The 17,879-nt window shown below is 40.9% G+C and overlaps 1 protein-coding gene across 3 annotated transcripts in view; it reads right to left on the reverse strand.

Annotated features, from left to right (window-relative positions):
- Positions 1-17,879, reverse strand: part of vars2 (valyl-tRNA synthetase 2, mitochondrial) — a 115,460-nt gene that overhangs the window by 47,307 nt on the left and 50,274 nt on the right. For all 3 annotated transcript variants that reach the window (XM_050033968.1, XM_050033966.1, XM_050033967.1), the window contains exons 14-23: positions 17,182-17,285; positions 15,248-15,329; positions 14,719-14,795; positions 14,443-14,530; positions 14,096-14,189; positions 11,657-11,727; positions 11,447-11,572; positions 11,227-11,331; positions 3,101-3,169; positions 2,927-3,005 (exon numbers count right to left, since the gene is read on the reverse strand). In XM_050033968.1, the coding sequence (XP_049889925.1) occupies positions 2,927-3,005; positions 3,101-3,169; positions 11,227-11,331; positions 11,447-11,572; positions 11,657-11,727; positions 14,096-14,189; positions 14,443-14,530; positions 14,719-14,795; positions 15,248-15,329; positions 17,182-17,285 (895 nt within the window). The remainder of the gene's footprint in view (positions 1-2,926; positions 3,006-3,100; positions 3,170-11,226; positions 11,332-11,446; positions 11,573-11,656; positions 11,728-14,095; positions 14,190-14,442; positions 14,531-14,718; positions 14,796-15,247; positions 15,330-17,181; positions 17,286-17,879) is intronic.

The raw sequence follows: 17,879 nt of genomic DNA on the forward strand, positions 1-17,879 counted from the left end.
ATTCTACTTTATTATTGAGGTTGTAGTGGGTGGTGTTGGTGTACTGGAGTGCAATATATTTAAAAGTGTTCCTAATATTTTGTCCCCCTCAATTAGACAAAATTAGGAGACCACCCCAGTACACCACCACCATTCACTATGACCTCAATAATAAACAAAGTTGAATCACCGCTTTCTAGACGATGTCAACAATAACCGAAAATTTATAAGCTTCAGGGAAAAAATCATGGTATAGTCGTTCTACTGGATTGCATTAGATTACACAGGTGTACACAAAGTGGCCAGTGACTGTATGTTACATACATACCGTATTTCCTCAAATAGTAGCTTCAAATACTGTATTTTTTTTTAAATTTAAACAGCAGAAATATTTATGTAAACTTTTCTTTACAGTAAAAATGTATATTTTCTATATAGTATTACAAATAAAGTACTGTATTATTTACAGTAACAAACTTTACTTTCTCTAGATGGCATTGCTCTGGCCTCTAGCACTACCGTAAGAAACCTTGGAGTAACATTTGATCAAGATTTGTCTTTTAATTCTCATTTAAAACAAACCTCACAGACTGCATTTTTTCTTCTGCGTAATATTGCGAAAATTAGGCCTATCCTGACCCGAAAAGATGCAGAAAAATTGGTCCACGCTTTTGTTACCTCAAGGCTGGATTACTGTAACTCTCTATTATCAGGTAGCTCTAGTAAGTCCTTTCTCTGCACTGGCTCCCTGTAAAATCCAGAATTGAATTTAAAATCCTACTGTTAACTTATCAAGCTCTAAATGGTCAAGCTCCGTCATATCTTAGAGAGCTCATAGTGCCATATTTTCCCACCAGAACACTGCGCTCTGAGAACGCAGGGTTACTCGTGGTCCCTAAAGTCTCCAAAAGTAGATCAGGAGCCAGAGCCTTCAGCTATCAGGCTCCTCTCCTGTGGAATCATCTTCCTGTTGCGGTCCGGGAGGCAGACACCGTCTCCACATTTAAGACTACACTGAAGACTTTCCTCTTTGATAAAGCTTATAGTTAGGGCTGGCTCAGGCTTGCCTTGTACCAGCCCCTAGTTAGGCTGACAGGCCTAGTCTGCCGGAGGACGTCACTAACTCAGCTTCTTCTCCGGAGCCTTTGTGCTCCACTGTCTCTCAGGTTAACTCGTATTGCAGCAGTGCCTGGATAGTGTGACGTGTGTGGTTGTGCTGCTGCCGTGGTCCTGCCAGATGCCTCCTGCTGCTGCTGTTATCATTAGTCATACTTCTACTGTTATTATACACATATGATTATTGTCACACATGTATACTATCAGATATTAATATATTATTATTAATTATAATATTATTACTTTCATTAATGTTGTTGTAAGCTACTGTCATTACCATCTCTCTCTGTCTCTGTCTCTCTCTCTTTCTGTGTCATTGTGTCATACGGATTACTGTTAATTTATTATGTTGATCTGTTCTGTACGACATCTATTGCACGTCTGTCCGTCCTGGAAGAGGGATCCCTCCTCAGTTGCTCTTCCTGAGGTTTCTACCGTTTTTTTCCCCGTTAAAGGGGTTTTTTTGGGGAGTTTTTCCTTATCCGCTGTGAGGGTCCAAAGGACAGAGGGATGTCGTATGCTGTAAAGTCCTGTGAGGCAAATTGTGATTTGTGATATTGGGCTTTATAAATAAAATTGATTGATTGATTGATTTAACAGTAAAAATAGTTTTTGGTGTTTTTGTAAATCACCACTATTTACTACACCACAGTGTACTAGTTGTCCTGCCTTGAAACAGTGAATCATCTCATCCTCTGTCCCATCTGCAGCCACCGTGATGCCACACACCTTACAAGACAACATGCCACAAATTAATTTGGCGCTATGTTGCCATTTGGCCCCGTCCACATAGAACATTGCCGAAATATCAAATTTTTCGCCAGACCAAACGCGTGTGCCAAATTTGGTGAGTTTTTGAATTTGGGAAAGGGGCGAAATTGGGGATTAAATGTTCGTAAGAATAATAATAACAATAATAATAATAAACAGCGCGATTACAATAGGGTCCTCACGGACGACTTCGTTGTCGCTCGGGCCCTAAAAATAATAACTTGGATTTACGTAGTGCCTTTCAAGGTAACCAAGGCCACTTTACAGACTAATATAACAAAAAAACAACAACAAAAAAACAAAAAAAATAAAAATGTAAATTAAAAAAAAATAATTAAAAAAACAAACAAAAACGGTTTGGTTTTTTTGTTTGGTTTTTTTAAATGTCCAGAGATGGAGCTTTGTGGATCTCTGCTGGGAGAAAGTTCCAGAGGGTGGGGCTGCCACACTGAAGGCTCTGTCTCCAAAAGTTTGCAGGCTGGTGTAGGGGGTGCAGAGCAGGCCTGTGTCCATGCACCATAGGTTCCAGGATGGGATATAGGGGTAGAAGAGGTCAGACAGGTATTGAGGGGCAAGACCATGGAGGGATGTGTAAGTTGAGGAGAGTTTCTAGTGGGATTGGACAGGAGGCCAGCGAAGTTAGATGAGGGTGGGGGTGATCTGCTGCCCGGGCATGGTAAGGGTGAGAGCCTGTCCAGGCCCTTGTTGATACCCCGGAAAGGGCTTCATTGCTGAAGTCCAGACAGGAGGTGATGAGGGCATGAATGAGTGGCTCTACCACAGAATCAGAGAGTGGTGACCACAGTCTGGAAATATTTTGCAGGAGGAAGAAGGCAGCTTAAAAGATGGTTTTGATGTGAGACTGGAAAGACTAAGAACTGATCTCCTGTCCAGTCACTGCATTACCTCACAACTCATCTCTCTCAATTTAGTTAAAGTTGCACCCTGTCTTCTTTGCCTCCAACACTGTTTTTCACATTCACACAGCTCTGCACATTCTTTCACTCTGACAAATGGTCTTCCTCACCAGATAAAGTGAGCAGAGATGAGAGTCACTCACCCTGCATCTTGTGTGAGCAAAGGGCGAATCTCAGAGCGTCAGTCCCACACTGAGGGATCCCTATGGGGAAGTCTTTCCTCTGTGGGGAAGCAGATGGAACTGTCAGATAAGAGAAGAAGTAATGAGTGTGCTCAGTCAGCCAGAAAGAAACAGATCGGAGAGAGGGGAGCTGACCTGTGCTTCCATGGCAACCAGCTGCTCCCTCGGGTCAAGGTTTCCCTCACTCACTTTGTTTTGAAGTCTCTACGTGGAAACAAACAATAAAATGTCTTTTGAGGGAATCAGAACAGACATCTGTCTCACTGGGCTGTTCCCTACTTACAGTACATCAGCTATACTGTCACATCACTAAAGAAAAACAGTTCTCTGACAGTTTTATTCAGCTGTGGCTCAGAAGACAGAGCAGGTGGTTCGATCCCTGGCTCCTCCAGTCTGCATGTCTACTGAACCCCAAATTGCTCCCGGTTACTGTTCTATCGGTGTGTGAGAGTGTTAAAAAAGTAGCAGGTGGCACCTTGTATGGTAGCCTCAGACACCAGTGTATGAATGTGTGTGTGAATGGGTGAATGGGACACGTAGTGCAAAAAAAATGCTTTGAGTGGTTGGAAGATTAGAAAGGTGCTATACAAGTGCAGGTCCAAGCGCAGGTCCATTCTCACATCCAGAATATGTGATACCATCACTTTTCATAATCCCCTGTTGACTATGGAAGTCATGAATTTTCTGGAATTTTTTATGCAAATCTCAGAACCTAACAAAAGCAGCTTTTGGCTGGCTTAGTTGTAGTGGACAGAATTACACTAGTGTAGCAGCAGCAGCAGAATTGCTCAGTTAGAATGGATACAGTGCATTAACTGGTTTTGTAACTATCTCTCAGACAGAATTCAGGCCGCCCTCTCCAACAGCTTCAAATCAAGTCCCCTTGACGTTAGTATAGGTGTTTTACAAGGGTTAATTCCTGGTCCTCTTTATTCATCTCTGGCACCCCCCATTTGTACATTTTTATGGGGATAACACTGTTTTATACGCTAACGGCTCTTCTCTTTATCAGGCCATGGTAAATCTACATTCTGCTTTTGATACATTTCAGATCTCTCTCATCAAACATAAGCTTGTTTTAAATTCTGGCAAAACTAAATGCATGCTGTTCTCTAGGTCACCCTAAGATTGTCCAGCCTACTCCCATATCAAAACCCTTCAGAGTTCTGCATCTGAAGTCACTGTATGTTTTATATATTTGGAACTCTGGCTGGATACCAGACTCACTTTTAAGACTCATGTGGAACACTTATCAGGCAAACTGAAAGTCAAACTTGAATTTTTGTGTGTAAAAAAAAAAAAAATATATATATATATATATATATTTTTTTTTTTAATACTTCTTCTAGTCAAAAGACCATTGGGCATCCTACAAACATGTCTGCACTTGACTGTGGTGACATTGTATGCATGCTTCCCCTTCCCACCTAAAGCCAGTTGATTCAGTGTATCTCAGTGTGCTGCAATTCAATATGGGTTATGCATTCCTCATTCACAGCTGCATCTTTTATGAAAAGGTGGGATGGTCTTCCTTAACAGACAAAAGGGAGCCACAATGTATGTTGTTCAATTATAAGGCTCTACTGCAAAAGCTGAGTAGTAAGCTCTGCTTTCTGGTTGCACTTACAATGACAAGTCTAAGGATATCTTGACATAAGCTGTACCTCATGTTTACACTGATTTAATTCCATGATTAAAACATCTGCCACCACGATTTTTTTTCTCCTACTGTCATTAAATGGATAAAATCATATCTTACAGACAGAAAACAATGTGCTTACATGGATCAGATTACCTCAAAAGTGGCTGACAATCATATTGGTGTACCTCAAGGTTTAACTTTGGGTCCTCTGTTATTAAGTTTGTTTATTAATGACCTACCTAAAGCTTGTCCACCTACTGTAACTTGTCAGATGTATGCAGACAACACGGTCATATATTTACATGCAAAAAAAACAAGAAGCAAGCAGCAAAAGAGCTATCCGCTTCAGTGGTCAACATTTCTAATTGGTTAACAAGCTCTTGTTTACATCTGAATGTCGGTAAAACTGTATGTATGTTTTTCTCAAAGTCTGTGAATAGATATTCAGATCCAGACATTACAGTAGCAGGGAGAAGATTGTACTGGTAGTACATGAGTTTAAATATTTAGGCATAGTAATAGGTTCACAGCTTACATTAAAAACACAAGTCAAAAAAGTTGTGAACAGACTCAAATTCACTTTGGGTCAAGATCAGGAGCAACCTTACGACAAAGGCCTCAAAGTTGTACTTCAATGCAATGATTTTTTCACACAAGAACCACTGTCTGACCAGCTGGACTCGCAAAACTACCTTAAAACCAGTACAAACAGGAAAAAAAAGTTGGAAAAACAGTCAAATTCATATCATCATTGTAAAATTTTAACAAAATGTGATTTTTTAAATTGGGAAAATATGACCAAATTTGCAGATATTTTACCTGTATATAAAATTCTTTACGGCCTGGCACCCCCTCCACTCAATGAATTCATTAAACAAAATCAGAACTCATCTACCAGATCTACCTCCAGGTGGGATTGTAGAATACCACACAGAAAGAGCAGCTTTGGACAGTCAGCCTTTTCCAATCGAGCAGCACACACCTGGAACACTGTACCCATAGAACTCAGGAACATCACATCTCTTAAGTCATTCTCCAAATTAATCAAACAGTGGTTACTTGACAATCAAACATGTTGTCATGATCTGAATTGGTGGTTATGTTCTCATTTCATTACTGTATGTTGGGGCTTATGTGCTTTTGTAGAGTACGTTTCCCTAAATGTGCTTTGGTTTTATGGTTATGTCACTGTCTTGCTAATTGTGCTTGTGTTCTGTTGTCCTAGCTAATGTGCATTGTTTTGTGCTCTTGTGTGTTTGTTTGTGGCTATGTGCTTTAGTCTATGTTGTGTTTTATGTTGTACTTTTGTATAGTACATTCTTAATGTTTTAGGTTATATGGTAAGGTCATTGTTTTATTAATAGTGCTTATGTCTTGTTGTTTTTGCCTATGTGCCTTGTAATGTGCTTTTGTCTATAGTTATATGCTTGCTCTGTACTCATATGCCCTTCTATGGACATACCATCAATCCGTTTTTATCTGTGCTTATGTGTTTCTGTGCTTTTGTATGTTATTTTGTCTTTTTCTTATATACACTTACACCATCAAACTGCCAGGGACTACAGATGAAAATTAGCCTGTATGGCTAAATCTGGCACATTTACGTGACTTGGGTGGTCATGTTCATTAATGTGCACTGTCCCTTTCTAAATAAAATAAACATAAACATAAACAATTAGATTTTCTACTTTTTGAGCTGGACCATTGATGAGGAGTGCTATTGTAATATCTAAACTGTTTATTTATGGCACCACACTATCGGAGTGCAGAGCGTACTCTGGACACAGATGGCGCAGCAGAATGCTGGGCACATTAAAAGTGAAACTTAACCTTTCATTCTGCTTGGTCTTAATGTTTGCATTCATATGCAGCAGCTGTTCCTCTCATTCATTGATCTGATAAGCTGCAAATGGCTCAACAGATCAATTATGCAACCCCCGTCACAAACTGGACAGAGACTGATACAAAGGGACACACAGGCATTTAAAGGAAAACACACACACACAAAAGTCTGTTGTCGCTGTTTCCTAAAATGATGAAATCCAGCTGGAGTAACAGTCATCCCTTCTTGTAGTCAAATGTCATGTATATATCTATGGAGCTTTATCCCTATCTTTATTCAAGAGAGTGATCTATCAGTTTGAGAGCATTATTTATTGATTTTACACTCAAAAACCCTGCCCTCGCACTCAAATAGCCTCTGCTTGCGCTTGGATCTACTCTGTTTCTGCTCAAACTGTGTGCTTGCACTCAGATACCATGTTGCTCGGTTAAGGAGTACCCGCCCGGACACTCAGATACCATGTTGCTCGGTTAAGGAGTACCCGCCCGGACACTCTAATACTAAAGCGAGCGCGCCCACAAGGAGGCAGGGATCATTTCATTGGTCAACAGTAAATCTGGCATTCGATTGGTTGGGGGATTTTGACAGGGTTGTTACACAAAAAAATCCAAGCGCAGGGCAGAAATCTGAGAGCAGAAATTCCGCAAGCGCACAGAAACAGTTTGAGCGCGAGGAGAAATGCCGAAGCTCGAGCAGGAAATCTGTGCGAGCAATATTGTATCTGAGTGCAAGCACACAGTTTGAGCAGAAACAGAGTAGATCCAAGCGCAAGCAGAGGCTAAGCAGAAACAGAGTAGATCCAAGCGCAAGCAGAGGCTATTTGAGTGTGAGGGCAGGGTTTTTGAGCATGAAATCAATAAATAATGCTCTCAAACTGATAGACCACTCTCTTGAATAAAGATAGGGATAAAGCTCCATATATATCTGTACTTAAAATTGTTGTTACTAGTTTCTATTATTAAGAGGAAAAGTGTTTTTTTGTGTATTAGTGTAAATGTGTCTCACTGATATTTGATATAACTGTGGCTTTGCCTTGCGCAGACAGTGTTTTGTTAGCAGTGCTATTGCTAATTGATATTGATGAGGGCCACACCAGCATCTACATTTTCAGGTAAGTTTGAAGCTGTTTAAAGGGATAGTTCAGATTTTTTGAAGTGAGGTTGTATGGGGTACTTATCCATAGGTGTCAGTCCACACACCCCCATTTTGAAGAAGCAGGCTGGAGTCTGACATGAAAGCTAAGCAATCTACTGCTGTGAAGGGTCAGCAACAAAACATATTTTAGCCACCTAAAAACCTTTAAGTATAAGCTATATTTAGAATATTTTCACTGCTTTACCTTAATGTCAGACAGTGATTTCCAATGGGAAAATGAAATCATACATCCCTCTCTTCAAAGCCAGACTCCACTGACAACTAGTATTACCACATAATGGTTGTATGCCTCCGCCTACCAGTCAAGTCTCTCTTGCAGTTTACATCCATGTCCAAGAAAACACGGTCGCTTCACATGTATTTTCCCACGACAGCACAGAAGATCTATAAAATCAGCATAGTTTCAAGATTAAAGTAACCAATTCAGTTTCTGACCAAATGTCTCCCCGTCTGTTCCTTAGATATAATGTTAAGTAATAGCCAGAAAAGTGTTTTGTGCAGAATATTATGATGTCACAGTTATGTTGACTGTTGACCTTTTGGCTATAAAATGTCATCACTTCATCATTTTATCCTGTTAGACATTTTTGTGAAATTTTGTCAAAATCAGTGTAAGAATTCTTGAGTTATGGCCAAAAACATGTTTTGTGAGGTCACACTGTCCTTGACCTTTGAACACCAAATTCTTATCACTTTATTATTTAGTCCAAGTGGACATTTGTGTCAAATTTGAAGAAATTCCCTCAATGTGTTCTTGAGATACTGCGTTCACAAGAATGAGACAGACTTGGGGTACGTCCCAAGTCCCTTAAAATTACTGCTAACCACCTAACCTAGCCACCTTACCTAACTGTTTAGTCCCTCCCACTTAGGAAAACATGCAAGGAGTCAGGAGTTAGGAGTGAGGAGCGAGGATTGCTGATTAAGAGACATGAGACGGCCTTACTCTGAAGCGTCATGTAAAGCGACATCCTGACGGCGGCCCAGCTGGATCTGCTGCATAATGGAGCCAGCGTTTGGCGTACATCCAAAGTCACATTATATTCGCTGATCAAAGCCGTAACCCCCACTCCCCACCATCATGACTTTGGTCATACACTTTTGCATGTAGCCTATTACCATTGTTATTGAGTCATTTGCCGAAGTTTGTCGCAATTAAAGAACGGTCTGTAGCCCTGCCACTGTCACTGTGACGAGCATCATTATCATCATTATTATTATCACTATTATTAAATCCACTTGCCATCATTCAACAAGTCAGTTGCTGAGTGAATAAGACATATATCAGACCTGTCAGTCTACCTCAATCAATTCAATTTTATTTATAAAGCCCAATATCACAAATCACAATTTGCCTCACAGGGCTTTACAGCATACGACACCCGTCTGTCCTTAGGACCCTCACAGCTGATCAGGAAAAACTCCCCCAAAAAACCCTTTAACGGGGGAAAAAAACGGTAAAAACCTCAGGAAGAGCAACTGAGGAGGGATCCCTCTTTCAGAACGGACAGACGTGCAATAGATGTCGTACAGAACAGATCAGCATAATAAATTAACAGTAATCCGTATGACACAATGAGACAGAAAGAGAGACAGAGAGAGAGACAGAGACAGAGAGAGAGACAGAGACAGAGAGAGATGCAGGACAGACGGTAATGACAGTACCTAGCTTACAACAACATTAATGAAAGTAATAATATTAATTAATATTAATATTAATAATTAATATTACCTACAGGCTATTAAACATTATTCCACTCACATGACATGCAGGACAATTAATGATGGGCAAATGTGTGTGTGTGTGTGTGTGTGTGTGTGTGTGTGTGTGCGTGCGTGGTGTTATATCAACACGTGTGGTTCTGGACATGAGCAGCTGCACATTTAACAGCCACACATCACCGACAGTCCGCTGAACAACGCAACAGGTTGTGAATGAAATAAACTTAATTACAACATGACAGTCTTGCACAAAATATCATTAACGTTACTCTTTGTAGTCACGTAGGCATGTAAATTACAGCGTTTCATTGCAAAGAATGCATGTAATGGGTACACTTGCGCTGTTTCTCCGCCATCTCGTTCAAATGAGCCAGACGTAGTGGGCGGGTATTTGTACGTCAGGGCCTCAAGCTGAAAAAGACTTTCTGTTAGGAACCTCTCATGTTACCTTACTCATCGCACCTAACAGATCCCTCCTAACTCCTAACGCTAACTCCTTACTGGCAGGAATAAGAGACATGAGACGGCCTTAAAGATGGCGGACCTCGAACGACTTCCGGTTCAAGTAAGGAGTTAGCAGTATAAAATAAGAGACTTGGGACGTACCCAAGGTCACTTTGACCCTGACCTTTGACCTATGATCACCAAATTCTAATCAGTTCATCACTGACTCAAAGTAGACGTTTGTGCCATATTTAAAGAAATTCCCTCAAGGCATTCTTGAGATAGCGCCTTCACAAGAATAAGACTGACAAGGTCATAGTGACCTTGACCTTTGACCGAGGAACCTCCAAAAACTAATCAGTTCTTGGGTGAGTCCAAGTTGTCATTTGTGCCAAATTTGAAGAAGCTTTGAGGCATTTACAACAACGGAACAGATAGACAAACAATCTGAAAACATTTTGCCATTGCTTGTGTTACTGTGTTCAGTGAGCTAAAATTACTGTTTTTGAAATAGAGTCTGGTGGCTTTGAGGAGAGCATAGATGGGGAGCTGAAGCCGTTAACGGCTTTCCTGTCGGAACAAGCTGTCCGATGCAAAGGTAAAGCAGTGAAAATACTCTCAATCTACTGCTATTGATGTTTTTAGGTGGTTAAAATACATTTTATTGCTGACCCCCAACCACAGCAGCACATTGCTTAGCTTCCATGTTGGACTCCAGCCATCCAACATCTTTCTAGTCTTCTGTCCACTCAAAGTGCTTTTACACTACAGATCATTTTGACAGTGTCGCTGTTAGAATGGTGATGTTGCAGCTTTATGCGAATACAGATAATAATCAATTAATTTTTTTTTAGAAAAACAAAGAATTGCCTGAATATTTACATTTAATAAAAACTTAACCTACTTGTGAAATTGAACCACTACTGAACACTGAATATTGGAATTTAAATATGCTAAAAGGAATTTGGCACTGAAATGTTTTACTTTGAAAACTAGCCTTTTTTGCGATTTGAATTTACCAATTTGAAATTCCAAGAATTTGTTTATAAAAAGAAAAAAAATATCCCCAGGCTTATCCTTTAACATCCAAAACTGCTTTGCAGCACAGAACAGGGAGAGGGCAGTCTTTTTCTTGCACTAGCTTTCAGTTTCTCTTCATAACTCATAGTACAACAAATTACAGTGTTTTTTTTCCCCCCATTTTCAAAAAACAAAAAGAAGAGGTATGTTGGAAATGTCAAAACATAAATTACCTTTACTGACTCTGATAGCGTAAAGTTGCAGTGCATACTGAGGGAGATAACTTGAAGAAAATTTCCATTTCCCAAACACAAATTTAGTAGAGTGTAGAGTGTGCTCAGATTATAATATATTTAAAAAGCATTATTCATTCAGTGTGAGAGTGAATTCATAAATAGTCATATGCCTCCTGGACCAAGCCCTTGTGCTACTTACCTCCAGAGATACTCCATGTATTACATCTAATGGGTCAATGACGTTTCCCAGAGATTTGCTCATTTTCCTGCCATGCTTATCTCTCACCAGGGAGTGAAGGAGAACCTGAAAGGCATGATGGGAACCAGAGGGGGAGAGAGAAAAACAGTATGGGCTGACAGTGTAATGTATCAATAGTGTTAGTCTACATACTGTTTTAAGATTCTCGTTATCTTAGTACCTGTTTAAAGGGCAACTGTCCAGTCAGCTCTGTGCCCAGCATTACCATCCTTGCCACCCAGAAGAAGATGAGGTCACTGCCTGTCTCCAGAATGGAATTGGGGTAGAAGCGCTGCAGGTCACCAGTCTGTGGGAAGTGAAGGTGTGGTTGTAAAACAAAGGGATAGGACTGTTTATTGCAGACAATGTTCTGCTAGAAGAAGTGCAGTACCTGCTCAGGCCAGCCAAGCATCGCAAAGGGAAACAGCCCAGAGGAGAACCACGTATCCAGGACATCAGGATCTAACACAGGGAGCATGCAAATGGAAGCAATGAAGAAATGCACGTGTATAGATCAGCATGACAATGACTAAACTATTAGTACTACTAAACTGTAGTGGGAGGCTTTTAACTAGTTGTTTTGAAGTCTATTTCATAAAACTGGCTTTGCCTCCTCGAATTCTAAAAATTGATTATTACTTACCTGATATCAGACAGAACAGTCAACTTGTTACACTACCTAGCAATTGGAAACAGTAGCATGAGCAGAAGCAGAGGTAGCCTGATCGATAATTGATACTGGTACTGATCAAGTGGTGACCTCAAGGGCTGACAAATGAAGCTGACGCATAACTGCAGGTCCTCAAATGGCCATATGAGGTTGGCTCCAAGAGCAAGTCAATCCCTACAGACACCAGAATTAAAATGCCCAACTTTACAGTAGAAATAAAAACGTTTAAAGGTATGGTATGAAAAATAGTTTTAGTCTCTGTAGCTAATTTCAATGTTTATGTCAACTGTACGGTGGCTCAATTTTTATGTAACTCACCCGTTTAAATGTTATTAAGGCTTAAAGTTATGCATGATTTATGGCATGGCTGCCCTGAGTGACAGGTAAGTGCCGTCTGTCAACAAGTTGCTACCACGTCAACAACGTTGGTTAGGTTATGTAACCATGGTAACGAAACTATGGCGTAACCCGATATTCACAGTGGTGTAGCCGTAGCTGAGTGTGTTTTCAGTTCAGGTAACATTGTAACATTTTGGTCTCCTAAAAAATTCGTGTTCAGTGTTTGCTTGTGCTAAAAGACCCTCTAAGGAGTCGGATGTTCAGTTTTTCCCAGTAAGTACGTTTTGTGTTAGTGGTTTTAAGCCTGTTTTTTTCCTAGGGAAATTTAGCATTAGCTTTAGCAGTATCAAAGTTAACCATAGCTATAAATGTACTGTGCCAACTAAGATAGCAGCTGGCGTTAGGGTTTGCTTCATTCTCCTGTCCAAATACAGTCAGTTCTGAATCCAAATCTCCATAGTGACGGCAAAATGCTAAAACTAAAGTCGCAGTGGGTGAGTGCGACGAGGCAGGGAATGGACCCAAATGCAGATAGTCCAGGCAGACAGGAGCAGTTCAGGGATTTTTTGACAAAATGAAGGTGCATAGGCTTAAAGTCAAGGTGTATAGGTAGGTTTCAGATATCAGGGTTCAGGGTTTAGGTACAGGTTCAGAGAGAAAAATCAAAGAGAAGTAGGGCCTGGACAATGGAGACCAGCAGGGCATGAGACCTCAGGTGGGCAGACTGGGGGCTGGGACAGTGGCTCTGGAGGAAGAACAGAATGCAGAAAGCCAGCAGTGATAGTGGAAGCACTCTGGAGGGTGGCCCAGAGGCTTGGGATGGAGACCTTGGACCGGACGTGTTGATAGAGTCACTCAGAGGAGTGGCCAGGAGGGTGGAGGTTGGGAGATCCGGTTGTTGGTCATGGCTAAGCAGTGACCTCCGGGGCTGAAACATAAGGCCAACAGGCAAAAAACTGCAGCACTTTGATTGTTAACTAAAGACTGGCTCCAGATGCCAATCAATCTCCACAGATCCCCATGTTAAAATGTCCAACTTTACAGCAGAAATTAACATGTTTACAGCCTGGTACAAAAAACAATTTTGGTCTCTATAGCTAATTTCAACATACATGACAACTGTACAGGGGGTGAATTTTTTCACAACTTAGGCTTTAAGTTATGCATAATTAAGGGCTGGGCCGTTTTGAGTGACAGGGTGTCTGCTGATAGTGCCCTCGGCCTCTCAGTCAGATCCACCCTTGCTCCTCCACAGCACCAGCCTCACCCAAATATGGTCACTTCTTGCTCCAAAAATCCAAGATGGCCGGAATGCCAAACTCAAGGCTTCAAAATGGGAATCCGTAAACCAATGGTAGATGTCACGATTGCTACCTCCATCATTTTTACAGTCTGTGGCCCTGGCTGGGTGCTGGACAGGTGAATTGCTGAATATCAGAGCAGGAGGCAAGCAGCGGGAGAGCAGAGCAGGAGGCCAGCCACAAGGCAACAGATAAAATCGACGGCTGACTGAAGATGTTATCGGCCAGTACATGTGTTACACTGATCTATCTGTATTAAGCTAAAATGATCTATGTATCAGCTGTACCAAAGCATTGTTTGGGCTCTGGTACAGCTAGTCGTAGTACAGCAACAGTAGTAGAATTGCAAAAGCAATAATATCAGCAGTAGCAGCGTTAGGAGCAACATGTAAAATAAAAAAAAAACCCAAACATTGCTTGATGAATGAGCTTTTCACTTTGTTAGTGTTATGGCTGATATACAGTAGGGTTTTTATCAGCTGATACAGCAGAGTTAAGGGGTAAGACAGAGGCTACTCACCCTGAGTCAAAGTAATGTCTTCTGGCTTCACTCCGTATTTGACAGCGGCTCTTTGTCGGGCCTCGTCTTCGCTCCTTCCCCAAACCCACTGTTCCTAACACACACATACAGAGAGAGACATTTACACCACAGTCTGGGACAGACTGACGTTGATATACAATGTGGGGAGCACATCTGCCAGTTAACCCATTAATCCAACCACCCATCCATTTCTAAATTGATTTTTTTAGTCAAGGTTACATTAAATGAGGAGCCTAAATGAACTCTGCCAGTCCATCACAGGACAACACATGAACATTTTGAAAGTAGTGTTATCCTTAAAACATTCACATATCCGCAAACCCAACCTCCTGTTTGTCAGTAGACTTAGGAAGTTCCACTTGGTAAGCAGGGATCTGATGACCCCACCAAAGCTGCCTGGAAATGCACCAATCACTGTGAAGCAAACAGAGGTATATTGTTGACAACCCTATACAGTGAAAAGAGAGCTCATTCATCACCAGTGTGGTGTCATTTCATGCACATATGACACCAGTAACAACAACACACACCAACATTGTTCCTCCTCACACCACTGTTCAAATACATGCATTTTGTCCAAGTTGAAGATCAGAGCAGCCTACCTGATGTTAGACAGCCAGTTCTTCCATGTCTTCGTATAGTAGTGAGGGATGATTTCCAGCTGTCCGTCCTCCACAGCCTGACAGGGAAAGAAATAATAATCAAAGCAGGACTGAGGGTTTCTGAAGCATCTTAACCTACTTCCAAAATGCATGGAGAAGAGAGATAGATCAAAGGCGTAGAAACTCCAGCCACACTTGTAGTATTTAAAAAATCTTTATTGCAAGACTAACACATTCCAGCTTGTGTGACAACCTAGATGAAGGCCACAGCTGAAACACATTGGTCTTGCAATTAAGTTGTTCTAAATATTACAAGTGTAGCTGGTGTTTCTACGCAAGGGAAAGAAATAGTCACATTTGAGTGTTTCATAAATATTTTCAAAGAGTCAAAGGATGAGATGACATCACTTGATTACTCTATGTTTATATGAATAGGGCCTGACATGGTTACTTGAAAACATGTGAATGATGCCACTGAAAAAAATAAAATAAAAATTTGACCTAATTCTCAACCTTTCCACCAACTTACCTGTATAGCTTTTTTAGCCATTTCATCGCAGCAAACAAACCACTGCTTCTTTAGAAGAGGTTCAATGACGTCTCCTGATCGGCTGAGAGATGGACAAAGGAGAGAAGAAAGACATAGGAAAGAAAGAAACCACAAACATAGAAATACATTACAGCAAAGCTTCTATTGTCTTGTGTCAGTAGAATGAAGGTAAGTAAGAGGAAGCTTCTTGTGAAACTGCTGGAAATACCTTTAGGGCTGCATATCTGAGACTCCACATGTACATACTGTGTGTATGTGTGTACAAAGCAGAGGTGGTCCTGGCTAGTTTTACGCCCTGGGCGAACCATCCCTCCCTTTAGCCTGTTGAGTACATTTGGAATATAAACTAAGCACACAGACAGTTGTGGCTGTTAACTTTTGTTGTAAAGGGACGGAATCGTATAATGTAAGAGATGATAGATAATATTGTAGCCACATCTTCAGGGAACTCTGTGTTGTCTTATCTTTGATTTATGTTCTATTTAAGTGTCTGAGAAAACCGACTTTAATTAAAAATACAGATTTTTTTAAATCCGAAAAACATGCAGAGGGTGTGGTAGTACTTTTCAACCCTGGGTAGTGTCTGCAGGTATTCCTTTCAGTCTAAACAGATCACCAACAACCCTCACCAACAAGGCAGGAGAGCATATAGGTAGCCTGAGAGGTGAAATCCAAGGCTTACAGGGAAACTGACAGTGACTGAGGTGACTGTTAATATTTCTGTCATCTTCATCCATCTGGTGGCATAACAGTTAGAGAACAATGTGATGAGCACTAATTATCACTACAACCCCTGTAAAATATTTTACGTGAGCTCAACACACTTTTTACTACACACTATTTATTTTATGTAATTTCTAACCTGATTACAGTATTTTGAAATATACCTATAGTTACTCGTAATATTATCAGTACTGTAGATTAAATGTATGATACACTTTTAATAAGGTATTTTCTATGACATTTACAGAGGCAGTAAAGTTCAGAGACACTCTAGGTAACATGAGTTCCTGCAGCAGTCCAGCTGAACGGAGCACGTGGAATATTCTGTGTTCTGTGTATTCTGTGTTTTATGTTTATGTAAAGAGCCAAGTGTGACTGTAATCTGCGTGTTGATGTGAGACGCTGGTACTTTTTTTCGTATGCCCAAGATGAATTTCTCTTGAGAGACAATAAAGATCAATCTTGTCTTCCATCCCATCCATCTTCTAACCGCTTCATCCTCTTGAGGGTCGCGGGGGGGCTGGAGCCTATCCCAGCTGACATTGAGCGAGAGGCAGGGTAGACCCTGGACTGGTCGCCAGACTATCGCAGGGCTGACACATAGAGACAGACAACCATTCACGCTCACATTCACACCTACGGACAATTTAGAGTTATCAATTAACCTAATCCCCAATCTGCATGTCTTTGGACTGTGGGAGGAAGCCGGAGTACCCGCTGACACGGGGAGAACATGCAAACTCCGCACAGAAGGGCTCCCACACCCGGGATCGAACCGGGAACCCTCTTGCTGTGAGGCAACAGTGCTAACCACCACACCACCGTGCCGCCCTCAATCTAATCTTATTTTATCTTATCTTATTCACTTTGCACAAAAAACATCGGCTCACAAACAGGAGAGTACACACTGCTGCTGCTGTCGCGCATTACATACAGGAAAAAAGGCTACAAACTTCCAGACTGGATGGGCAATGTTGTGTAAAGTTAAAAGCAATCTTATATTTTCTCTGTATTGAAGTTCTTTTTTTTTTTTTTTAAATTAACCTGTGTTGTCTTCTATGAAAGAGTTTTTCTGTACTGTGAGCTGAAAAACAGCTGTTGAAACAGCCCTTTGTATTAACAGAAGCAGAGATGTATGCACACACTGAGAGTCAGAATGAGTCTGTTGGTGTGTTTGTGTGCTCCTCTACCTGCAAATAGGTAGACTCATGGCGTGATTCTTCTTTCCTCTAAACAGCCGCTTCTCAACCAGTGCATCTACAACGAGCTGTCTGGCATCGAAACGCTTCACTCCCTTGATGGAGACAAAATTACAAAAAAATGATAACGGGACGAACATTCATCAGCCCTGCTTTTTTTCTATCACTGCCTGAGGTCCTACCTATCTTACAGACAGATTTCAAAGGGTTGACATCAATTAGACATTATCCAGTCCGAAAAAAACATTACTTTCTGGTGTCCTACAGAGTGTTTTAGGGCCACAATTGTTTTCATTATAAATCAATGATATTAATTTGACCTCTTCTTGTGTGTTTTTTTTTTAATATGCTGATTATGTTGCATTACCAGTATCCCACAAAGAAAAGGTAATTGTGGAAGACACCTTGAGCGCAGAGGTCCAAAAAGTTGCAAGGTGGCTCTCAGACAATCAAACATTCCCTTCATGCAGGACAGACAGAGGTTATCCTCTTTGGCTCACAATTTAAATTGAGAAATCCATCTGATTTCACACAAAGGACTGGGCAGATGTCAATTTCTTCAAAATCTTTAGTAAACTGCCTGGGTTGTATCCTGGAAAATGTTTTATCAGGGGAATAAATGGCTTTAAAAGTTTAAAAAACAAATTACAGACTGCACAATATAAGCTAATAAGAGTTGTTTAAAGCTG

Source organism: Epinephelus moara, chromosome 22 (genome assembly GCF_006386435.1).
Source record: "Epinephelus moara isolate mb chromosome 22, YSFRI_EMoa_1.0, whole genome shotgun sequence".
In the NCBI taxonomy this organism is placed as follows: domain Eukaryota; kingdom Metazoa; phylum Chordata; class Actinopteri; order Perciformes; family Serranidae; genus Epinephelus; species Epinephelus moara.